The sequence below is a fragment of the Garra rufa genome, chromosome 3, assembly GCF_049309525.1.
Source record: "Garra rufa chromosome 3, GarRuf1.0, whole genome shotgun sequence".
In the NCBI taxonomy this organism is placed as follows: domain Eukaryota; kingdom Metazoa; phylum Chordata; class Actinopteri; order Cypriniformes; family Cyprinidae; genus Garra; species Garra rufa.
This window is the reverse complement of record NC_133363.1, coordinates 3,317,262-3,336,630: the sequence shown is the minus strand read 5'-3', so window position 1 is coordinate 3,336,630 and position 19,369 is coordinate 3,317,262. Positions and strand designations below refer to the sequence as shown.

The following is a 19,369-nucleotide window of genomic DNA, read 5'->3' as shown; positions in this document are numbered from 1 at the left end:
GTGACTTGGCAAACGTCATAGGTCACATGACAATGTCACCATGATGGATGTAGTTTGTCCGCATTGTATTTCACACATGCATGCTTATTTTAGCAACAGCTCTCATTAAATGCAACACCTACATGATTTCAGAACAGCTTGTGTCTCTATGTGAGATGAAAGAGCTCATGGTGTGCAACATGCACATTCCCAGTCTCTTTCAAAATAAAAGTCTTTTTTCACAAGACTAGTCTGACACTGCATTGCACAGAACCTGTATTATAAAATGCATTTAAAGAGACAATATATTGTGCCCTTGCAGATTTATATTCATGGCAGTATATGAAGAACTCTATTGCAGTACTAGAAATAATACTGCATTAATAATATAATAGAAAATCCTTGGCATAACAAAGTGTTGCCATGCAACAAAAATGACGATGCTATGGATGCTGCATCCGCTGCTCATCAAAACACATGCACTAACACATTAATATTTCATATATTCTTCAACTAAAAACACAAGCTTAAAGAGTCAAACAACCTCATACCATTTCTCCCATTGCTCCTCTGTCCATTCCTCTTTGCCATCACCGTTTGAGTCCATTCTGTGAGCAGTGCAGCATGGGATTGTGTTGACATCTGGTCAAAGCTGAGCTCCTGCCATTCAAGCCGCTGTATTTGAAGTCAGATTAGACTGCTTTCAAATGACAACAGCACATGCTTCTCCAGCATCCTCCATTCACTGGAACATCTGCTGTAGAATCATGACAGCTTGACGAATGCTGCATTTTTCTCACTGTATCCCTCTGCCCTTGCTCATGTGTTTACCTGCATCCTCACTGGGCAATCTACAACCGGTGTCACAGAAAAATAAAAGCAGAAATGGCAAAATAAAAGCTGCGCAGAGTCAGCTCTGAAAGAGATGCTGCATGACAGTGTCCTTCTGCTTATTCATAATAATCATGCAATCCATCCAATAGCAGTCGTGTGTTTTACAACATCACCCCTCCTCTTTGCTTCTTGTCTCCAATGTCGCCCATCCCCCACATCTCTCTCTCTCTCTCTCTCTCTCTCTGAGTATTTGAGAGGTGTTATATTGTATGTGTGTGGGTGCAACCAATTCACTATCTCTCTCTAAGGCCAAATAGTAACACACTATGGAGAGAAACTGAAAGAACATTTAACATATGACAATAATAAGAAAGTAAACAATTAAAACAAAACATTACAATAATCCACACCACTTTAGTCCACCAATTAATGTAGCACATTTACATTTACATTTACATTTACATTTATTCATTTAGCAGACGCTTTTATCCAAAGCGACTTACAAATTGGGAATACAACAAGTGATTCATCCTAAGGAGGCAGATCAACATAGGAAGTGCTCAAAAATAACATATATTAGGCGTTGTTAGACGAGTAGAGGCTAGAAAGGGAAGATCAAGAAAGGGAGGAGAACAAAGTTTTTTTTTTTTTATTATATTATTGAGTCAAATAGTGTTGAAAAACATGGGTTTTCAGCAGTCGCTTGAAAGCTGTTAAGGAGTCTGCATTCCGGAGAGGGGTGGGAAGATCATTCCACCAGGCAGGAACGCTGAACGAGAATGTTCTGGAAAGTGATTTCATGCCTCTCTGTGGTGGTACAATGAGGCGTCTTTCACTAGAGGATCTCAGACTTCTGGAGGGAGTGTAGATACGAAGTAGTGGAGGTAGGCAGGTGATGAGCCGGTGGCTGTCCTATAGGCCAGCATCAGTGTCTTGAATTTGATGCGGGCTGTAACCGGTAGCCAGTGCAGAGATATAAAGAGAAGTGTGACATGGGCCTTTTTGAACTCATTGAAGACCAGACGTGCTGCTGCATTCTGAATCATTTGTAGAGGTCTGATTGTACATGCTGGAAGACCGGCTAAAAGAGCATTGCAGTAGTCCAGCCTGGAAATGACCAGGGTCTGGACGAGGAGTTGTGCAGCATGCTCTGTTAGGAAGGGCCTAATCTTTCTGATGTTGTGCAAGATCGAGCAGTTTTAGCTATGTGGTCTTTAAAAGTCAATTGGTTGTCAAAGATTACACCCAGATTTCTGGCTGAAGTCGATGGGGTAATTGTTGATGAACCTAACATTCCATCACTTGCTCACCAATGGATCCTCTGCAGTGAATGGGTGCCGTCAGAATGAGAGTCCAAACAGCTGATAAAAACATCACAATAATCCACACCACTTCAGTCCACCAATTAATGTAGCATTCCATCACTTGCTCACCAATGGATCCTCTGCAGTGAATGGGTGCCGTCAGAATGAGAGTCCAAACAACTGGTAAAAACATCACAATAATCCACATCACTCCAATCCATAAATTAATGTAGCATTCCATCACTTGCTCACCAATAGATCCTCTGCAGTGAATGGGTGCCGTCAGAATGAGAGTCCAAACAACTGGTAAAAACATCACAATAATCCACATCACTCCAGTCCATAAATTAATGTAGCATTCCATCACTTGCTCACAATTAGATCCTCAGCAGTGAATGGGTGCCATCAGAATGAGAGTCCAAACAGCTGATAAAAACATTACAATAATCCACACAACTCCAGTCCATTAATTAATGTAGCATTCCATCACTTGCTCACCAATGGATCCTCTGCAGTGAATGGGTGCCGTCAGAATGAGAGTCCAAACAACTGGTAAAAACATCAAAATAATCCACATCACTCCAGTCCATTAATTAATGTAGCATTCCATCACTTGCTCACCAATGGAATGGTCTTAGTTGGTCGTAGCTGGTCAGCAGGCTGGTTTTAGAGGGGTTTTGGCCACTTCCTTAGCTGGTCAGCCTGGGAGACCAGCTGGAGCAACCAGCTAAAACCAGCCTAGCCATTCTGGGAGACTGGGGAAGTTTTTTCAGCAGGGTGTTGAAAGCAGTTATTTTGTGTTAGATGCCAAATGTTCTCTTCCTTTTCAAATTTGAAAATAAATAAATAAATAAATGCAGAACATAGGACACTATTAACTGATATGCTTGAAACATTCAGAACAATTTGGCACAAATGGGTTAATGTATTTTTTCATCATTTACACATTGATGTAATTCTGGATTTTTCACGGAAATGGTTTGCGTCACATTCATATTTCCTTCACCAGAGGGCCTCGGGACTCAACATTAGAGTTGCAGGTGCACACTCCAGTCCAGTTGGTAGCAGTAATTCACCATAAACCACCCTCGACAAACACCACAAAAGAGAAAGACCATGAGGCAGCTTCATCCTTTTGGAGAGACACGGATTTAAATGAATGACTCCGAATTACAGAGCGTTTAGTGGATGTTATGTTTTTGATTCGGAGATTTGAAATGAGAAAATAACGAAAAACATCGTGAAAACAGGTGAGTAGATCAACGAAACGATGGCTTTTACTTCGAGTGACCTTTCCTTCTCTGTTTAGATGTAAAAACTTTATCAACGTTCTGAAGAGAGAGGAGTAATATAATCATCATCTTTCTGGCGTTCTCGCTCTTTCTGTCTGCCTCCGTGAATGAGATTTGCTTGTGTTTATTCTAGTAATTTATGGCATTACCACCCGGCTGTATGGAAACAGAGCAGCTTTTGTCCGACAAGTACCACGCAGACAGACAGTCTATTTAAGTAAAAAAAAAAAAAAAAACAACTCGTTCACACACGATACGAGAAAGAAAAACAAATATATATCGGTCCGAATGGAAAAAGAAGTCGTGCCTATACAGTAACGTTAAATTACATGACGAGAACGCGCAGTTCACTTGGTGTAACATCCGCATTTCGGTAATTAAAAAGTACAACTCCACCTAAATAGTTTAACACGTAATTATTTAATTGTGTAGAAAAGGCAGGTCAAATTCGTCATTGTTTGAGTGACGTCATGTGATGTACTTCCCTTTGACATCAAACATATTAAAAATAAACAATAATAAAACATTTTTGTCAGTATGGTCCGTTATATGTAAACAACGGCTAAGAAAATAATTTCTGTCTTTTAATAACCTTTCTTCCTACAAAATCATTAAGCAATTTAAAGCAGATTAGAGAAGAGGCAGTTTTAATATCCTGACCGATATTACCCCCCTCTGTATTTCAATATGCAAACAGGTTATTCACTACATGACTGAAAGTGTCTTGAAAGAAACTAGTGAAGCAAATAAAAAGGAGAGGCCTTGGAATGAAGATATACAGACTATCAAAAGCTCAGGGTTTATTTCTGAAGAAGGGGTGGACAGGATGAAGACTGAGAGACGTGTTTGTTAAATCTGTTCAGACTTTGTTGCACACTGATTTGTTTTTGCTGTGAACCAAGAATCAGTCAGAATATAAATGGGTCAAATAAGAGTCTTTATGAGAGAGAAGATAATAAATCGGTCAGATTTATTGATTGGGATTTGTTTGCAATTAGTGCCGGCCCATTGGTTTGGGGCCTCTAGGCAAAATAATAAAAATGGACCCCACTGGAGTAAAAATTGTCGTTGGAATTTAAAGGAGAAGTCGACTAAAATTTAGAGGTAATTTACTCACCCCCTTGTCATCCAAGATGTTCATGTATTTCTTTATTCAGTCGATAAGAAATTGACAATTCAGGAACCGTCTCCATATAATGGATGTCAATGGTGCCCCCAAGCTTCAAAGGGCTCTAAACGATCCCATTCGAGGAAGAAGGGTCTTCTCTATCAAAACATTCTGTCATTTTTTTAAACAAATTGACAATTTATATACTTTTTAACCTCAAATGCTCATCTAAGTCAGCTTGAACTGTTTTTTCCCAGTTCAATATGGTCAATACAGTTAGGGTATGTTGAAAAACTCCTGTCTCATTTTCTTTTTCCAACTTCAAAATCATCTTAAATTGCTGCAGAAGTACCTACTCAGTGTTTACAAAGTGAACATGCACAGTAGATCAAATGTCCTTTACAAAAAATAAAGGTAAAACGGCGATGTAGGGTGATTTTGGCATTGAAGAAGAAAGTGGAATTTAACTGTAAAAAAACAACAACAAAAAAACACTTGATGCACACTTAGACAAGAAGAGCGTTTGAGGGTAAAAAGTACATAAATTGTCATTTTGTTTTGAAAATAACCAATCATTGTTCTAGATAAGGTCCTCCTTCATCAGCTGGGATCATTTAGAGCCCTTTGAAGCTGCATTTAAACTGCATCTAAACCTCCCTTTGTTAAAAATCACTTAAGCATGCTTTTAAAAATAGTACTTATGGAAAGTATATTTATTTAAAAGAATCGTCTGAGGTGTGCAATGAATGTAATATTTTTAGATGCTTTATTGCATGTTGACTGCAATTAAATGAAAATGTTTCAGTTGCAGTTTATGATATGCATTTATCTGAATTTTAAAGTGTTTTTGACCCACTTAAGTAGGACTGTAGTACATCTTTATATCTAATTTCCTAAGTAATTCTGTTGGCTTTGAGATATGGTTAAAGTACTGCTGAATGTACTGACAAGCGTTTAGGATAAACTAAATTTTACTTTAATGTCATTTCTATTGCACATTTAAAATATATTAACTTCAATGTGATGTTTTTACAGTATATAAATTGTCAATTTGTTTTGAAAATAACCAGTCATTTTGCTAGATAAGCAAAAAACCCTTTTTCATGGGCTGGGATCTTTAAGAGCCCTTTGAAGCTGCATTGAAACTGCATTTCGGAAGTTTAGACATTATATGGAGAGAATTCCTGATATGTTTTCCTCAAGAAACATACTTTCTTATATTCTCATAACTTCTAATTTCTCTCCTTTAATGTACCCTTTTCACAAGACAAGATTTTTTTTGTACATTTATATCTCTATATGTTGTATTATCTCACATTTATCAAATTACAAAAAACTAGTCAACGCTAATGCGAAGGTGTTTCTAATGCAGTGTCTATGGGAGGGACGGTAAATTTGATTTTTGTTCACTTATCTGACTGCCGTTATTATTCTGTATTTTTTTTTCCTTTAATTGAAAGTTGTGAAAATGAGTTTTTCTTTTTGCTATTTGAGTGAATGGGAATGCAAAAAATATATGTTTGTGATACTGGCCATTCACTGCTGTCGAAGTTAACCCAACTTTGACTACTTATGCTGCTGAGAAACCCGGAAATGTAAAAAAAAAAAAGGTCCATGAGAAAGCACATAAATTAACATTTCAATATTTCAGCGTAAATGTGTAACACAACAAACATGCATGTGTAAAGATATTTAAGCATTTTAAAAATAGGATTGCAAGTAAGTTAGAAATATGAAAGTGAATACATGAAGCACAAATAAAATAAAATAACATTTAAATGATTTATGCACAAAACCTAAATAAAATAATCAGAGCATAATTACTAGAAATGCATGTTCTGTTTGTTTTTAAGGCCTGTTTGAGAATCACAAAAAATGTATAAGCATCAATACTTATCTTCCTGGATCTGCCTGCTGCTTTTGACACAGTTAACCACCAGATTCTCCTTTCAACCCTATTGGCAAAGGGATTCTCAGGAACTGCACTCCAGTGGTTTGAGTCTTACTTCTTAGATAGGTCCTTTAAGGTTATTTAGAGAGGTACGGCATCCAAGTCACAACATCTAGCTACTGGAGTACCTCAGGGCTCAGTTCTCGGACCGCTGCTTTTCTCTGTCTACATGGCATCACTAGGTTCATTCAGAAACATGGCTTTTCATATCACTGCTATGCTGATGACACTGTACTCTACCTCTAATTTCATTCCGATCATCCACAATGCTCACATTGTCTAACAGACATTTCTTGCTGGATGAGGGACCATCATCTTCAACTCAACGTCGCCAAGACAGAACTCCATGTGGTTCCATCAAACCCTTCGCTTCCTCACAATTTCACCATCCAGTTAGGCACATCAACCACAACCTCTTCAAAAACAGCCGGAAACCTTGGAGGTGTAATTGATGATCAGCTGACTTTCTCAGACCACATTACTAAAACTGCCCAGTCCTGCAGATTTGCTTTATTCAACATCAGGAAAATCAGTCTCTTTCTTCCGGAACATGCTTCACAACTCATTGTTCAAGCTCTTGCTCTGTTCAGGCTGGACTATTGCAATGCTCTTTAGGCAGGTCTTCCAGCCAGTTCTCTCAAACCTTTACAATTAATCCAGAATGCGGCTGCAATATTAATTTATAGTGAGCCGAGAAGAATGGACGTCACACCTATCTTCATCAATTTAGCACCTAGAAATTTTGTTGACAGTCTCACGGCCGCAAGTCCCTTAGCTTTAGGCAGGGCCCTAGGCGACTGCTTGTTGGATAGGGTGGCGCTGTTTGCAATACTTATTAATAATACAGGTTTTTTTTATGCACTTTTAAAGACACTGTAATTAGATTAGTTTTGCTATCCTTTTTTTTTTGGTCCTGACGCTCAGAAGTTTGAAAAAGTACTGACTTTTCACTTTAGGTTTCTACCTGCACGCCAACAAACTACAAAAATCAGAAGGGAGGTAAAACTATCTCTAGTGCAGTTTTTAATGAGCACAATCTTGAGTAAGCTATTAAATGTGCATTTAAAAATCAACACAAGTAAAGCAATATGCATGGAAGAACAATACAGCCATCATTTTGAGAATTTAAGTCAGTAAAACGGTAGTGTATACATGTCAGCGATAATTGATTAAATGATTTCAATTTAATTAAAACACACTGTTGACAGAAATTTGGTCAGAGAAAAAATGTAACTTGCTTAATTTATAATGATAGCTTAGTCATCATTGTTTTTTGTTTATTTGATAGATTGACATTTTGGCAGTGACAGTGTTTTCCCACCAGTGGTTTTTTAATTAAAATTAAAATGTGAAACGGTAATACTAACCATTTTATCCCCAGTTCATAAAATGTTCAGGTTTTTTCATTTTTACTGGCAAAAAATTTACAATGTAGTTAGTGAAATGCCTTGTGTTCAGTTTGTGAAAAACAGTGACAATAAATGGGATGCTTTTTAACTAGATTATAATTATTTCTTGCATTAAAACATTTTGCATCTGCTGCAATGGCCATTTTAGAGAAATAACATGTAGATTTTTTTTTTCTATTGAAAATAAATGGAAATATGAATATTTTGTAACATTCTAAATGTCTTTACCATCACTTTTGAACAATTTAAAGCATCCTTGATAAATGAAAGTATTAATTTCTATCACCCCCCCCCCAAAAAAATAAAATAAAACATACTGTCTCCAGAGCTTTTGAATGGTATAGTGTATAATGTTACAAAAGTTTAGTATTTTAGATAAATGCTGATCTTTTGATCTTTCTATTGATCAGAGAATGTATTTAACTGTTTTAAATATTGATAATAATAAAAATATTCCATTTGATCACAGGAATAAAAAAAAAAAATATATATATATATATATATTCAGATATAAAATGTTTATTTTAAATAGTAAAAATAATTAACATTTTGCTCTTTTTGCTGTACTTTGAATCAAATAGATGCATGGTTCTTTAAAAACATTAATAATCTTACTGTTCAGAAACTTTTGTCTGGTAGTGTAGCGCAATGTTAATAGATGGGTATCTCGCCATGGATCATAGACATTTTTTAACCAGATATTTTTTTTCTTCTAAAAATCAGTCCAGTGAGAATCCTACTGAAGCTTTTAAATAGAGGTACTAGACCTGTCACTAAAGTGTTAAATGCATTGGCATTCTCTGCTCATCTGCCCCCTGAATTCCCAGTGTCACCTCCCTAATGTTATCCTAGTTTGTGGTTAAAACTATGCAATTTCCGAAGTAATTCTGTTGGCTTTAAAATGTGGTTGAAGTACTGCTGAATGTTGATTGTACTGACAGGCATTTATGACAAACTAAAATGTACTTTAATGTAATTTCTATTGAAACTTAACATTTTAACGCATTTGAAATTATGCAATTTAGCTAATTTAAAATATATTAACTTTAATGTCATGTAACCTGTTTAAAGTTACAGTATAATCAGGTATGTTGCTAAATGTACATTGAGCCATGACAAGATCATTAAAACGATTTAAAATGTAAAGTACATTTTAATTTTACATTTTTACAAAATGCACTTTTTTTGAAAGTGTACTTAAGTGACCTATTTCATTAATATTACATTATCTGCAAGTAGGTTTTTTAAAAATGTAATTTTTAGATTTGAATTAGACTACAAGTGCATGTTCAATGCAATTAATCACACTTTTTTTTTTTTTCATCTCCATACAATTGAAGTACCCACTCTCTGCTTTTCACAGTTGTAGAGTTTCCTCATGATTTAAACGTGCTAGGCTTGTTTTTAATAGGATTTGATTAAGTATTTGATTATGGTTATACTGATATGAGTAAGGCTGTGGGCATAATTCATCAAACTCATTTGGCTTGTCTAATCAAGGGTTTGTTGATGTGTGAGTCATGTTCACCTGGTTGAAGCAGATGGTACAGTGTCACGTTGTGCTTTTGCATAGTTTCCTTGACCACAGTTTAGACCACAACTATGAACCAAACCCATTTAATAAAAAAAATAATGCTGTCTTATGGGTTTTGTTGTTGCGGGTTAAAAGTATAAAATGTAGAGTCTTCAACCTGCTGCTACCAGTGATGCAGCGCATTTGGTAGATGAAGCCATAGAGGTAAGAAGATAAAGAATGGGTTAAATGAAAATGTTACTTTTTTCTATCTTTCTCAAGAAACTTAAGCAAGTGTACTGCTTGCTTCATTTTTAAAAGAATATACTTAATTGTGAACTGAATGCAATGTTTTCTGGCACTTAATGCCAGTTGTGTATGATAATTGTAATTTAACTAAATATAACTAAGGCTGAACTTTTTTTTTGACCACTTAGGTAGGACTTAAGTACAAATGTATTTAATTTCATAATGACTTCTGTTGTTCTTGAAATATGCTTAAAGTACTGCTGAATGTACTGACAAGCATTTATGATAAAATAAAGTATTATATTTGCATTTCTATGTTTGAAAATAATTACACATTTGTAATGATGTTGCAATTTAGTACATTTTAAAATATAACTTGAATAGTAATATTGAATAACACACTACAGTTTATTAATATTCATATTTGATGTAACACTACATCAAAATAAGTTTACTTTAAAACATGACAAAAGATTAAAACATACTTGTAACACTTTACAATAAGGTTCATTTGTTAACATTAGTTAACTATATCAGTTAACATGAACTAAAAATAAATGCTAGCAATATTCCCGAAGAGATACGTAAAGTGCTTGAATTATTGAAAGACAATATATTTATGAAATTTGTTTGATTCTGTTAGTTGGCACATCTTTTCACGCAAAATTCAAGTAATAAAAAAACCATACCTTTTTTTGCTTCTTTCAGTTGATGTCAGAAATAAAGCTAAGATTTGTAAATCTTTTTTTTTTTTTTTTTCAGATTTTTTTTTTCTTAAACAGTAGAAAACATCAAACTATTAATGCAGTACATTTATAAAAAAGTATGCAAATCCCTCAAGAAAATTAAGAGTGGTTACACTATAGTAAAAGTGTAGCATACTTTGTAATAATAATTTGCATGTGTTTTACTTTATTTTTGCCATTTTTTAATTAGTAAATTTGTATTTACGTATTTCAGTTTTTTTAGAATTTGAAATGGAAGACATTGTTGGATAAGTGAGCGATTTTTCTCAATATTTCGATTTTTTTTTTTTTTTTGCACCCTCAGATTCAGATTTTCAAATTCTCTCTTAAAGTAAGCTTAAATGGCCTTTTAATTTCAGTTAAGTGGCCTTTCATTTCTTTAAAATGTTATCTGTAAGTACAGTTGAGAGAGTAATATGCATTGCAAGAACTTCATTTGGACAGCTTTAAAAATGATTTTCTCACTATTTCGATTTTTTTGCACCCTCTGATTCAGATTTTCAAATTGAGATTTTTTTTGTCGCTTAAAGTAAGCTTAAGTGGCCTTTCATGTCTTTAAAATGTTGTCTGTAAGTACAGTTAAGAGAGTAATATGCATTGCTAAGAACTTCATTTGGACAGCTTTAAAAGCATTTTTTTTAATATTTAGATTTTTTTGCACCCTCATTCAGATTTTCAAGTTCAGATTTTTTCTCTCTTAAAGTAAGCTTAAATGGCCTTTAATTTCATTTGAGAGTAAAATGCATTGCAAGAACTTCATTTCGACAGCTTTAAAAATTTTCTCACTTTCGATTTTTTTGCATCCTCAGATTCAGATTTTCAAATTGAGATTTTTTTCTCTCAAAGTAAGCTTAAGTAGCCTTTAATTTCTTTAAAATGTTTTCTGTAAGTACAGTTAAGAGAGTAATATGCATTGCTAAGAACTTCATTTGGACAGCTTTAAAAGCGTTTTTTTTTCATATTTAGATTTTTTTGCACCCTCGTTCAGATTTTCGAATCCAGATTTTTTTTCTTAAAGTAAGCTTAAATGGCCTTTAATTTCTTTAAAATGTTATCTGTAAGTACAGTTAAGAGAGTAATATGCATTGCTAAGAACTTCATTTGGACGGTTTCAAAAGCCATTTTTTTTTTCATATTTAGATTTTTTTGCACCCTTGTTCAGATTTTCAAATCCAGATTTTTTTTTTCTTAAAGTAAGCTTAAATGGCCTTTAATTTCTTTAAAATGTTGTCTGTAAGTAGTTTTTTTTAAAAATATGTACTTAAAATGGTGCACCTTCAATACGCTTAAGTGCACCTACTTTTTTAAAGAACGCTTATAACCACACATCTATACATATTTTTGACCCATGTCCACAAAACCAGTCATAAGGGTCAATTATTTTGAAATTGAGATTTATACATTTATACTAACATGGTTTGTTATGATGGGACAATATTTGGACGAGATGCAACTGTTTGAAAATCTGAATCTGAGGGTGCAACAAAATCAAAATATTGAGAAAATCGCTTTTAAAGTTGTCCAAATGTAGCTTTTAGCAATGCATATCACTAATGAAAAATTAAGTTTTGATATTTAAAGTAGGAAATTGACTAAATATCTTCATGAAACATGATCTTTACTTAACATCCTAATGATTTTTGGCATAAAAGAAAAATCAATGTATTTTTGCCTATTGCTACAAATATACCCACTCAACTTAAGACTGGTTTTGTGGTCCAGGGTCACATATTTAGTAATCTGCTGCCATTTACTTTTGCATTAGTTCAAATTTTACACTGGTGCAACCTAACCATCCTTAAACACAGGTGTCCGCTGGGTAATTAAATTTCTTTGTTGTGTGTGTGTTGGAGAGAGAGTAATCCTGCTGTGATGTGAACGCTCCTCCCTGTTCCCAGTTCTCACAGAAACACTGTTTGTCCACAACACACTCACGTTTAGTATAGTGGATAAACCGTGGGTAAAGCAGTCATGTACAAACATCTTGCTGTTTTGCAAAGGGACTTCAGTGTTACCTAAATCTTTTCTTTCTTTGGAGTAAATGAAAGTAGAGATGCATTTTTCTCATTCTTCTGTATATCCGGGTGCAGTGTGGGTTTTGGTGAAAAGCTGTTTTTAGACCAGTGTTAAGATTGAAGGACTGGTTTTAGGTAATTTGACCATTTATGTCATATTATGAATGTGATGTGAAGCTTGAATTGTGTTTTATTGATTTGATGTTTTGTTTTTCGAACAGCTGCCTGCCACCCGTACAAAATGAACACAAGAGAGGACGCCCCTGCAGACCGGTAAGTTTTTCTTTATTGTGGAATTAAACACTTCTCTCAAACTAAAGGACTGATGCAGTCTCAATGAACTACAATTATAAGTGGCTTTGAACAACGGCAGGGATTGAGTTTAATTACTCTGAAAGCACTCAAGTGAGCCAACAACTTGACTTTAATCAAGCTAATAGCTTTCCGTCTTCGCCAGGAGTCATATTCTGCGTGTTTACTTATATTTCAATTCATAAATGTTGATTTATTTTTTTTATTAATTGAGTTTATTTATATACTGATACTTTCGTCAAGGCAGTCTTAGATGTCTGAAAAGAACTTAAAAGTAATTTGCAGTGGCCATAAATTTGACAGTCAGTTAACAAGGTTAAATCAGAGTAGGTTAAGATTTATTTATTTCACAAAAAAATGACAAGGTGAATAGGGCAAAAAATTAGCTAACAGTTATCACCTTACTTAGGTTTAAGTTTTCTGAAATGCTAGGTTTAATTATGCAAATGAAGCAATGTTTAATTAAACATGCGCTAATTTGCATACATTTCTAGTACAGTCAGTTTTAAAATTCTTGTATAATTTTTTTGACATTAGACTCAAATGTTTTTACAGAGGGGATTTGGGGTATCTTATTTTGTCTCTCCATAATTCAGATAAAAGTTTCAGATGGAAGAAAATAATTTTTACAAGTTTAGAGGAATAAATTGTGTAAAATCAAGCAAATGATATATGAACAAATCCCTCTCTAAAAACCTTCAGGATATAGACGGGAATTAAAATGTAAAGTTTAATGTGTGTAAGTGCTACTGAAGTGGAGATTTATGGCTCGGTGTAGGAGAAAAAAACTAATTTTGACAAAGCGGCTTTTAAAAATATGTATTGTAATTGAAATCTATTGACACAAATAGATAAAGTTCTATAAAAGATACACTTAACGGTGTCTTTTGGATGTTTTTTTTTTTTCTCCAGTAGTTTGAAAAAAAAAAAACACTATGAAATACTAAAAAGCCCAAAATCTCAAACTTGACAGATGCATGAAAAACAGCATTTTGCCTGAAGTGTCTCCCCTTAAATAGTTAACCAGTGTTGCTTTTGTTCACTAAAACTACTACAAATGTTACAGCTTAAAAAAAAAATAAAGGAAACTGAGATAAAATATAAATAGTAGATGAAAATAAACAACAATTTGTAAAACGGAAACAAAATGAAGCAAAATAGACATCAAAAATGCAAAAAACATTGACAAAATCACAATTATGTAGGAAATTATTATAAAAAACTATTAAAATCTCATCAAAAATACGAGTGAAATTCATGAAAATATACAAATAGAGGCTAATTCAGAATATAGATGCGTATGTAATTAATGCTGAAATAACACTGTAACAAGGGATGCACATGCAAATACATATTTATTTCTATATTTAATTGTAAATACTGTCCATTCATGAATGCAAGTGAAATTATGAGTATAACTATGGAAGAGCTGAGTGTAACCCTTTGAAAACGAATCATTATATTAATGCAAAGTTTTAAAAACATTGTAAAATTCCCATGTGTGTTATTTTTATAACATACAGTACTAATAATGTTTTATTGTTGTAGTCTGACTCAAGTATGGATGCAAGACTTTAGTATTATATAACAGCATGGATGCATAAACATATATTCCATGCTTTTATTCTCACAAATGCATGTACTTGTATAAAAAAGGAAGAGAGAAATAAATCTGAGCACTTCTTTAAATGACTTGACATGAACAGATTTTGAGACTTCCTGTTTACTGTGTTCTCTTTTCTGTCTAGCGGCTCCCTCGTCGGGATCATATTCTTTATTCTTGGCCTGGGAACGCTGTTGCCATGGAACTTCTTCATGACGGCATCTATGGTAACGGAATGTGGAAAACATTCTGAATATGGGAAACAAATGGAATGTTGGTCAAATGGGAATAACACAGGATGTTAGGAAAGCTTTCAGCCAGATTCAGATCTGCTGGAACAGCACAGTTGTTTCCATTTTAAAAGCACTTAAAATCCTGCACATGCAGCCCTTCATGAGTATTGATCTTGTTTTGATCTGAATTAGTTCACTAATTAGTTTGCTAGCTAACAGCCAGGATTGAACTGATTAGCCAAGAATTTTATTTTATATTCCTACACTTAATGTAAGTGTACAGTTATCACTGAGCTACAGTTCAGTTTGATTGTTTAAATAGTTTGCAGTGTTGTTTTTAATAAGCAATGGTTTAGAAAAACAATTAAAGGAGTAGTTCAAGATGTGCATGTCTTTCTTTCTTCAGTCGTGCAGAAGTTGTTTTTTGAGGAAACATTTCAGGATTTCTCTTCATGTAATGGACTTCTATGGTGCCCCTGAGTTTGAACTTTCAAAATGCAGCTTCAAAAGGCTTTAAATGATCCCAACCAAGGAAGAAGGGTCTTATCTAGTGAAACAGTTGCTTATTTTCAGAACAAATTGACAATTTATATACTTTTTAACCTCAAATGCTCGTCTTGTGATCTGTTTCAAGAGAGTTAGGGTATGTCTAAAAACTTGCATCTCATTTTCATCCCCAACTTCAAATCATCCTACATCTCTGCAGAAGTACAACCAAGTGTTTTCAAAGTAAACATCTTCAAACACCCTTTACAAAAAGCTAAAACAGCGATGTAGGATGTTTTTGAAGTTGAAGGCAAAAACGAGATGGGCGTTTTTCGACATACCCTAACTGTATTGACCTGGATGACGCAGATTACACGTGCATCGCAGGTTAAAAAGTATATAAATTGTTAATTTGTTCTAAAAATAACCAGTCGTTTTGCTAGATAAGGCACTTCTTCTTTGTCTGGGATCATTTAGAGACCTTTGAAGCTGCATCTAAACTGCATTTTGGACGTTCAAACTCAGGGCACCATAGAAGTCCACTATATGGAGAGAAATCCTGAAATGTTTTCCTCAAAAAAACAATTTCTTCTTGACTGAAGAAAGACATGAACATCTTTGATGAAAAGGGGGTAAATTATCTGCACATTTTTGTTCTGGAAGTGAACTAATCCTTTAATTTAAGTCTAGTGAAAAAGCAATCATTCATCCAAAAAAAAAAAAAATGAGTGTATTTCGGTTAACCACTAGTGTTGAATTTTCCAGGCCGTAGTGTTGTTTATATTGCAGTGTTTAAGGATTACTCCACTTTCACAATAAAAATAAATTATAATTTACTCACCGTCTTGTCGTCCAAAATATTTATATCTTTTTTTTTTCTTCAATCACAAAGAAATTAAAAAATTTTTTTTTGAGAAACTTTTTAGGATTTTTCTCCATAAAGTGGACTTCAATGGTGCTCAGTGGTTAAAAGGTTAAAATGCAGATTTAAATGGCTCTAAACAATCCCAGCCCAGGAATAAGGGTCTTTTCTAGCGAAACGATCGGTTATTTGGTAAAAAATATATATATTTATACTCTTTTTAACCGCAATTCTTGTACTCTGTGCACTGTTGGAAGTTACCGGTATTGTAAAAATACCTACTTCCCCCCCCCAGCTCGTTTATTCGCCCTTTAAATAAAACAGCTCGAGTCCGCGTCAAAGTTTAAAACCAATTTAATAGTAAAGTCAAAGAGTGCTGAGCTCAGGATTCCAGAACAGCCAATATCAAATCTGACATTCTGGGCAGTCCAGGAATGTCTCACAAAGCTAAAATATGCATTTATATTCTTGATTCTGCAGGCCCCTCCTTCTGACATCTTTCAGCTTTCTCCTCCAATCAGGGCCTGTTATCGCCAACCGCTCCTGCACAAAAAAGAAAATACAGCCCCATCCCATTCTTCTTCTTAGAGTGACCAAAAGTCTAGTCTAAAGTGACCTTCAAATTGCTACTACTTTTGCAGGGCTTCTTTTCTCCTACGTGCCTGTAAACAAAGGTTTCTCAGAAATGACATAAATGTAGAGAGTTCGCAACTACACGCACACATTTTACTAAACAGATTCTGTTACATAGTGTACACTTTGTCTTTTCATAAGCACAGAACATTCTGTCTTCTCATAGGCACAGAACAACCGCAACACAAATTTAAAAGCATTTAGAAAAAGTATTTTCTACAGCACTCCGGTTCAAGACAGTCGAAAAACTCCCATCTCATTTTCTCCAACTTCAAAATTGTCTTTTCGTTGTACCTTTTTTTTTCGAGGAGTCGTTTGCATGTTCATGCTTCTGCAGTCGATTTTGAAAATGAGAAGGTAGTTTTTTGACATACCTTAACTGTCTTGAATGGGAGTGCACAGAATACACATCACAGAGCAAGACAAAACAAGCATTTGAGGTTAAAAATTTATAAATATGACTTTTTTTAAGAAAACGACTGATCCTTTCGCTAGATAAGACCCTTATTCCTCGGCTGGGATTGTTTGTAGCACTTTGAAGCTGCATTGAAATCTTCAATCCATTGAGCATTATTAAAGTCCTGGAATGTGTTACGTTTATATATAAAAATAAAAAAAAACGTTTTTGTGACCGAAGAAAGACTCGAATGTCTTTGACATGGGGGTGAATATATAATCAGGAAGCTTTTATTTTAGAAGTGGAGTTAGCCTTTAAAAATAATCATTCAGTATCTCTAAAATCATATTTTTTTTTTTTCAGTATTTCAACAACAGACTCAACACATCTGAATGGAGTAATGGAACGATAACGCCCACGAAGGAGTATTATTTCAATAACTGGATGACTCTGCTATCCCAGCTGCCTTTGCTGCTGTTCACTTTTCTCAACTCTTTTCTCTATCAGCGGTAGGAGTTTGGCAATGTCTTACAGATCATTTTGACACAAGCACACAGAAACTAAATGGACTTGACACAGTTGTTTAATGTCGTTATCTAATGCGCTCTAATTTTGTATTACATAATTCAAAAGAACAACAATAGTGCAATATTGTAACAAACAATAAAACGGTAAGAAACGAAACATTTACTGAAGCACCTGATCATTTGTGTTTCAGGATCTCGGAGAAGATGAGGATAGCAGGCAGTCTAGTCTTCATCCTGCTCCTCTTCATCCTCACTGCTGTCTTGGTGATGATCCCGATGGAGCAGGACCGGTTTTTCTCTGTCACCATGGCAACCATCTGGTTTATCAACTGTTAGTGATTTTGTTTGTTGAATTGTTAGACGCCATTGAGGAACATGTGACCCTGGACCACAAAACTGGTTTTAAGTCGCTGGGGTATATTTGTAGCAATAGCCAAAAATACATTGCATGGGTCAAAATGATCGATTTTTCTTTTATGCCAAAAATCATTAGGAAAATTAAGTAAAGATCATGTTCCATGAAGATTTGTAATTTAATATAAAGATAAATGTAATTTTTGATTAGTAATATGCATTAAGAACTTAATTTGACCAATTTTAAAGGTGATTTTCTCAGTATTTAGATTTTTTAGATTTTCAAATAGATGTATCTCGGCCAAATATTGTCCTATCCTAACAAACCATACATCAATAGTAAGCTTATTTATTGAGCTTTCATGTGATGTATACATTTCAGTTTTGTAAAATGTAACCTTATGACTGGTTTTGTGGTCCAGGGTCAGATATAATGTGTGCAATGATGCATGAAATTGGTCTAAAGTGACAGTTTATAGTAGGGATGCAGCGAATGTTTGGCAACCAAAATAGTTCAGCCAAAAAAAAACTCTTTCGGTGTTCGGCCGAATAACCGAAAAGGCCAAATAAATTATACCGAACAATGACGTGGCGTGATCAAATAGAGGAGCAAACATGTGGGCAGTGTGGAAGCATTTAAAAGTGTCTGAGAAAGATGCAATAATCATTAAAAGCACCGACAGCGAGAGACTGTTTAGAAACGAATCGCATACCTTTGATGAGAAGAGAAAGGGCTGGTTGTTGCTGTTACTGTGTGATGACTGAAATCATCCATTAGTAAATAAACTACAGAACTTTGTTGTCCAATGCACGCACCAATTGTATTTATTCTGACAGCGCTGCACCAGCTCCTTAGTCAGGGTTCAAAGTCCAAAGCACGAGGAAAATCTGCCATGAGAATCATTCATAAATCTGCTGCTGTCAGCAAAAAGTAGTACTGAGGCCGCCTTGTGGGTTTCAGCGAAAATAAGTCAACATTCATAAATGTTAGTATTGTAATTTTACTGTTGTAATATACAGCATAATGATAACAATCATTCCAACAGCTCTATTTATTCTAACGTTCTCCTTCGCTCAGCAAGGCTGCATTTATTTGTACATTAAAAACACACGCCTGATTCAAGAATGGGGTCTTAAAAATGGCCAAAGAATATTATTTTACTAGCTTTTTAATATTAAATTAAATTGTGCTTTGTTGGTGGGCTAAAATGTTAAACATTTTCAGTGTTAAATATTTTTAAATTGTTTTGTGATTGATTTTTTATTTTTTGAAAAGCAAGACAAAACTGTAAAAAGCACATTTTTGGCTGTTTTATTTATGCAATGGTGAAAATACATGTTCGGTAATCGGCCTTCAGCCCAGTGTTTAATTTCGTTCGGCTTCGGCCAAGAATTTTCATTTCGGTGCATCCCTAATTTATAATGTTACAAAGATTTATTCCTCTTCATCAAAGAATCCTGTAAAGTAAAATATATGAAGCAGCACAGCTGTTTTCAGCATTAATAATGGTCAAAAATGTTTGTTGAGCAGTAAATCAGCATCTTAGAATGATTTCTAAAAG

General features: G+C 34.5%; 2 protein-coding genes across 3 annotated transcripts in view; one reads left to right on the top strand and one right to left on the bottom strand.

Moving 5' to 3' along the window:
* The window catches only part of mapk8ip1b (mitogen-activated protein kinase 8 interacting protein 1b), a 30,430-nt gene extending 29,481 nt beyond the window's left edge, over positions 1-949 (bottom strand). The window contains exon 1 of the mRNA XM_073836808.1: positions 531-949. Within this exon, the coding sequence (XP_073692909.1) occupies positions 531-586 (56 nt within the window). The 5' untranslated portion in view covers positions 587-949. The remainder of the gene's footprint in view (positions 1-530) is intronic.
* Positions 950-3,229: 2,280 nt separating this feature from the next.
* LOC141330823 (equilibrative nucleoside transporter 2) overlaps positions 3,230-19,369 on the top strand; it is a 33,328-nt gene continuing 17,188 nt past the window's right edge. The window contains exons 1-5 of one of the 2 annotated variants that reach the window (XM_073835585.1): positions 3,230-3,367; positions 12,622-12,673; positions 14,461-14,542; positions 17,290-17,435; positions 17,645-17,784. In XM_073835585.1, the coding sequence (XP_073691686.1) occupies positions 12,642-12,673; positions 14,461-14,542; positions 17,290-17,435; positions 17,645-17,784 (400 nt within the window). In that variant the 5' untranslated portion in view covers positions 3,230-3,367; positions 12,622-12,641. Of the gene's footprint in view, positions 3,368-12,344; positions 12,536-12,621; positions 12,674-14,460; positions 14,543-17,289; positions 17,436-17,644; positions 17,785-19,369 lie in introns of those variants that run through there. The other variant, XM_073835586.1, reaches the window with a different exon arrangement.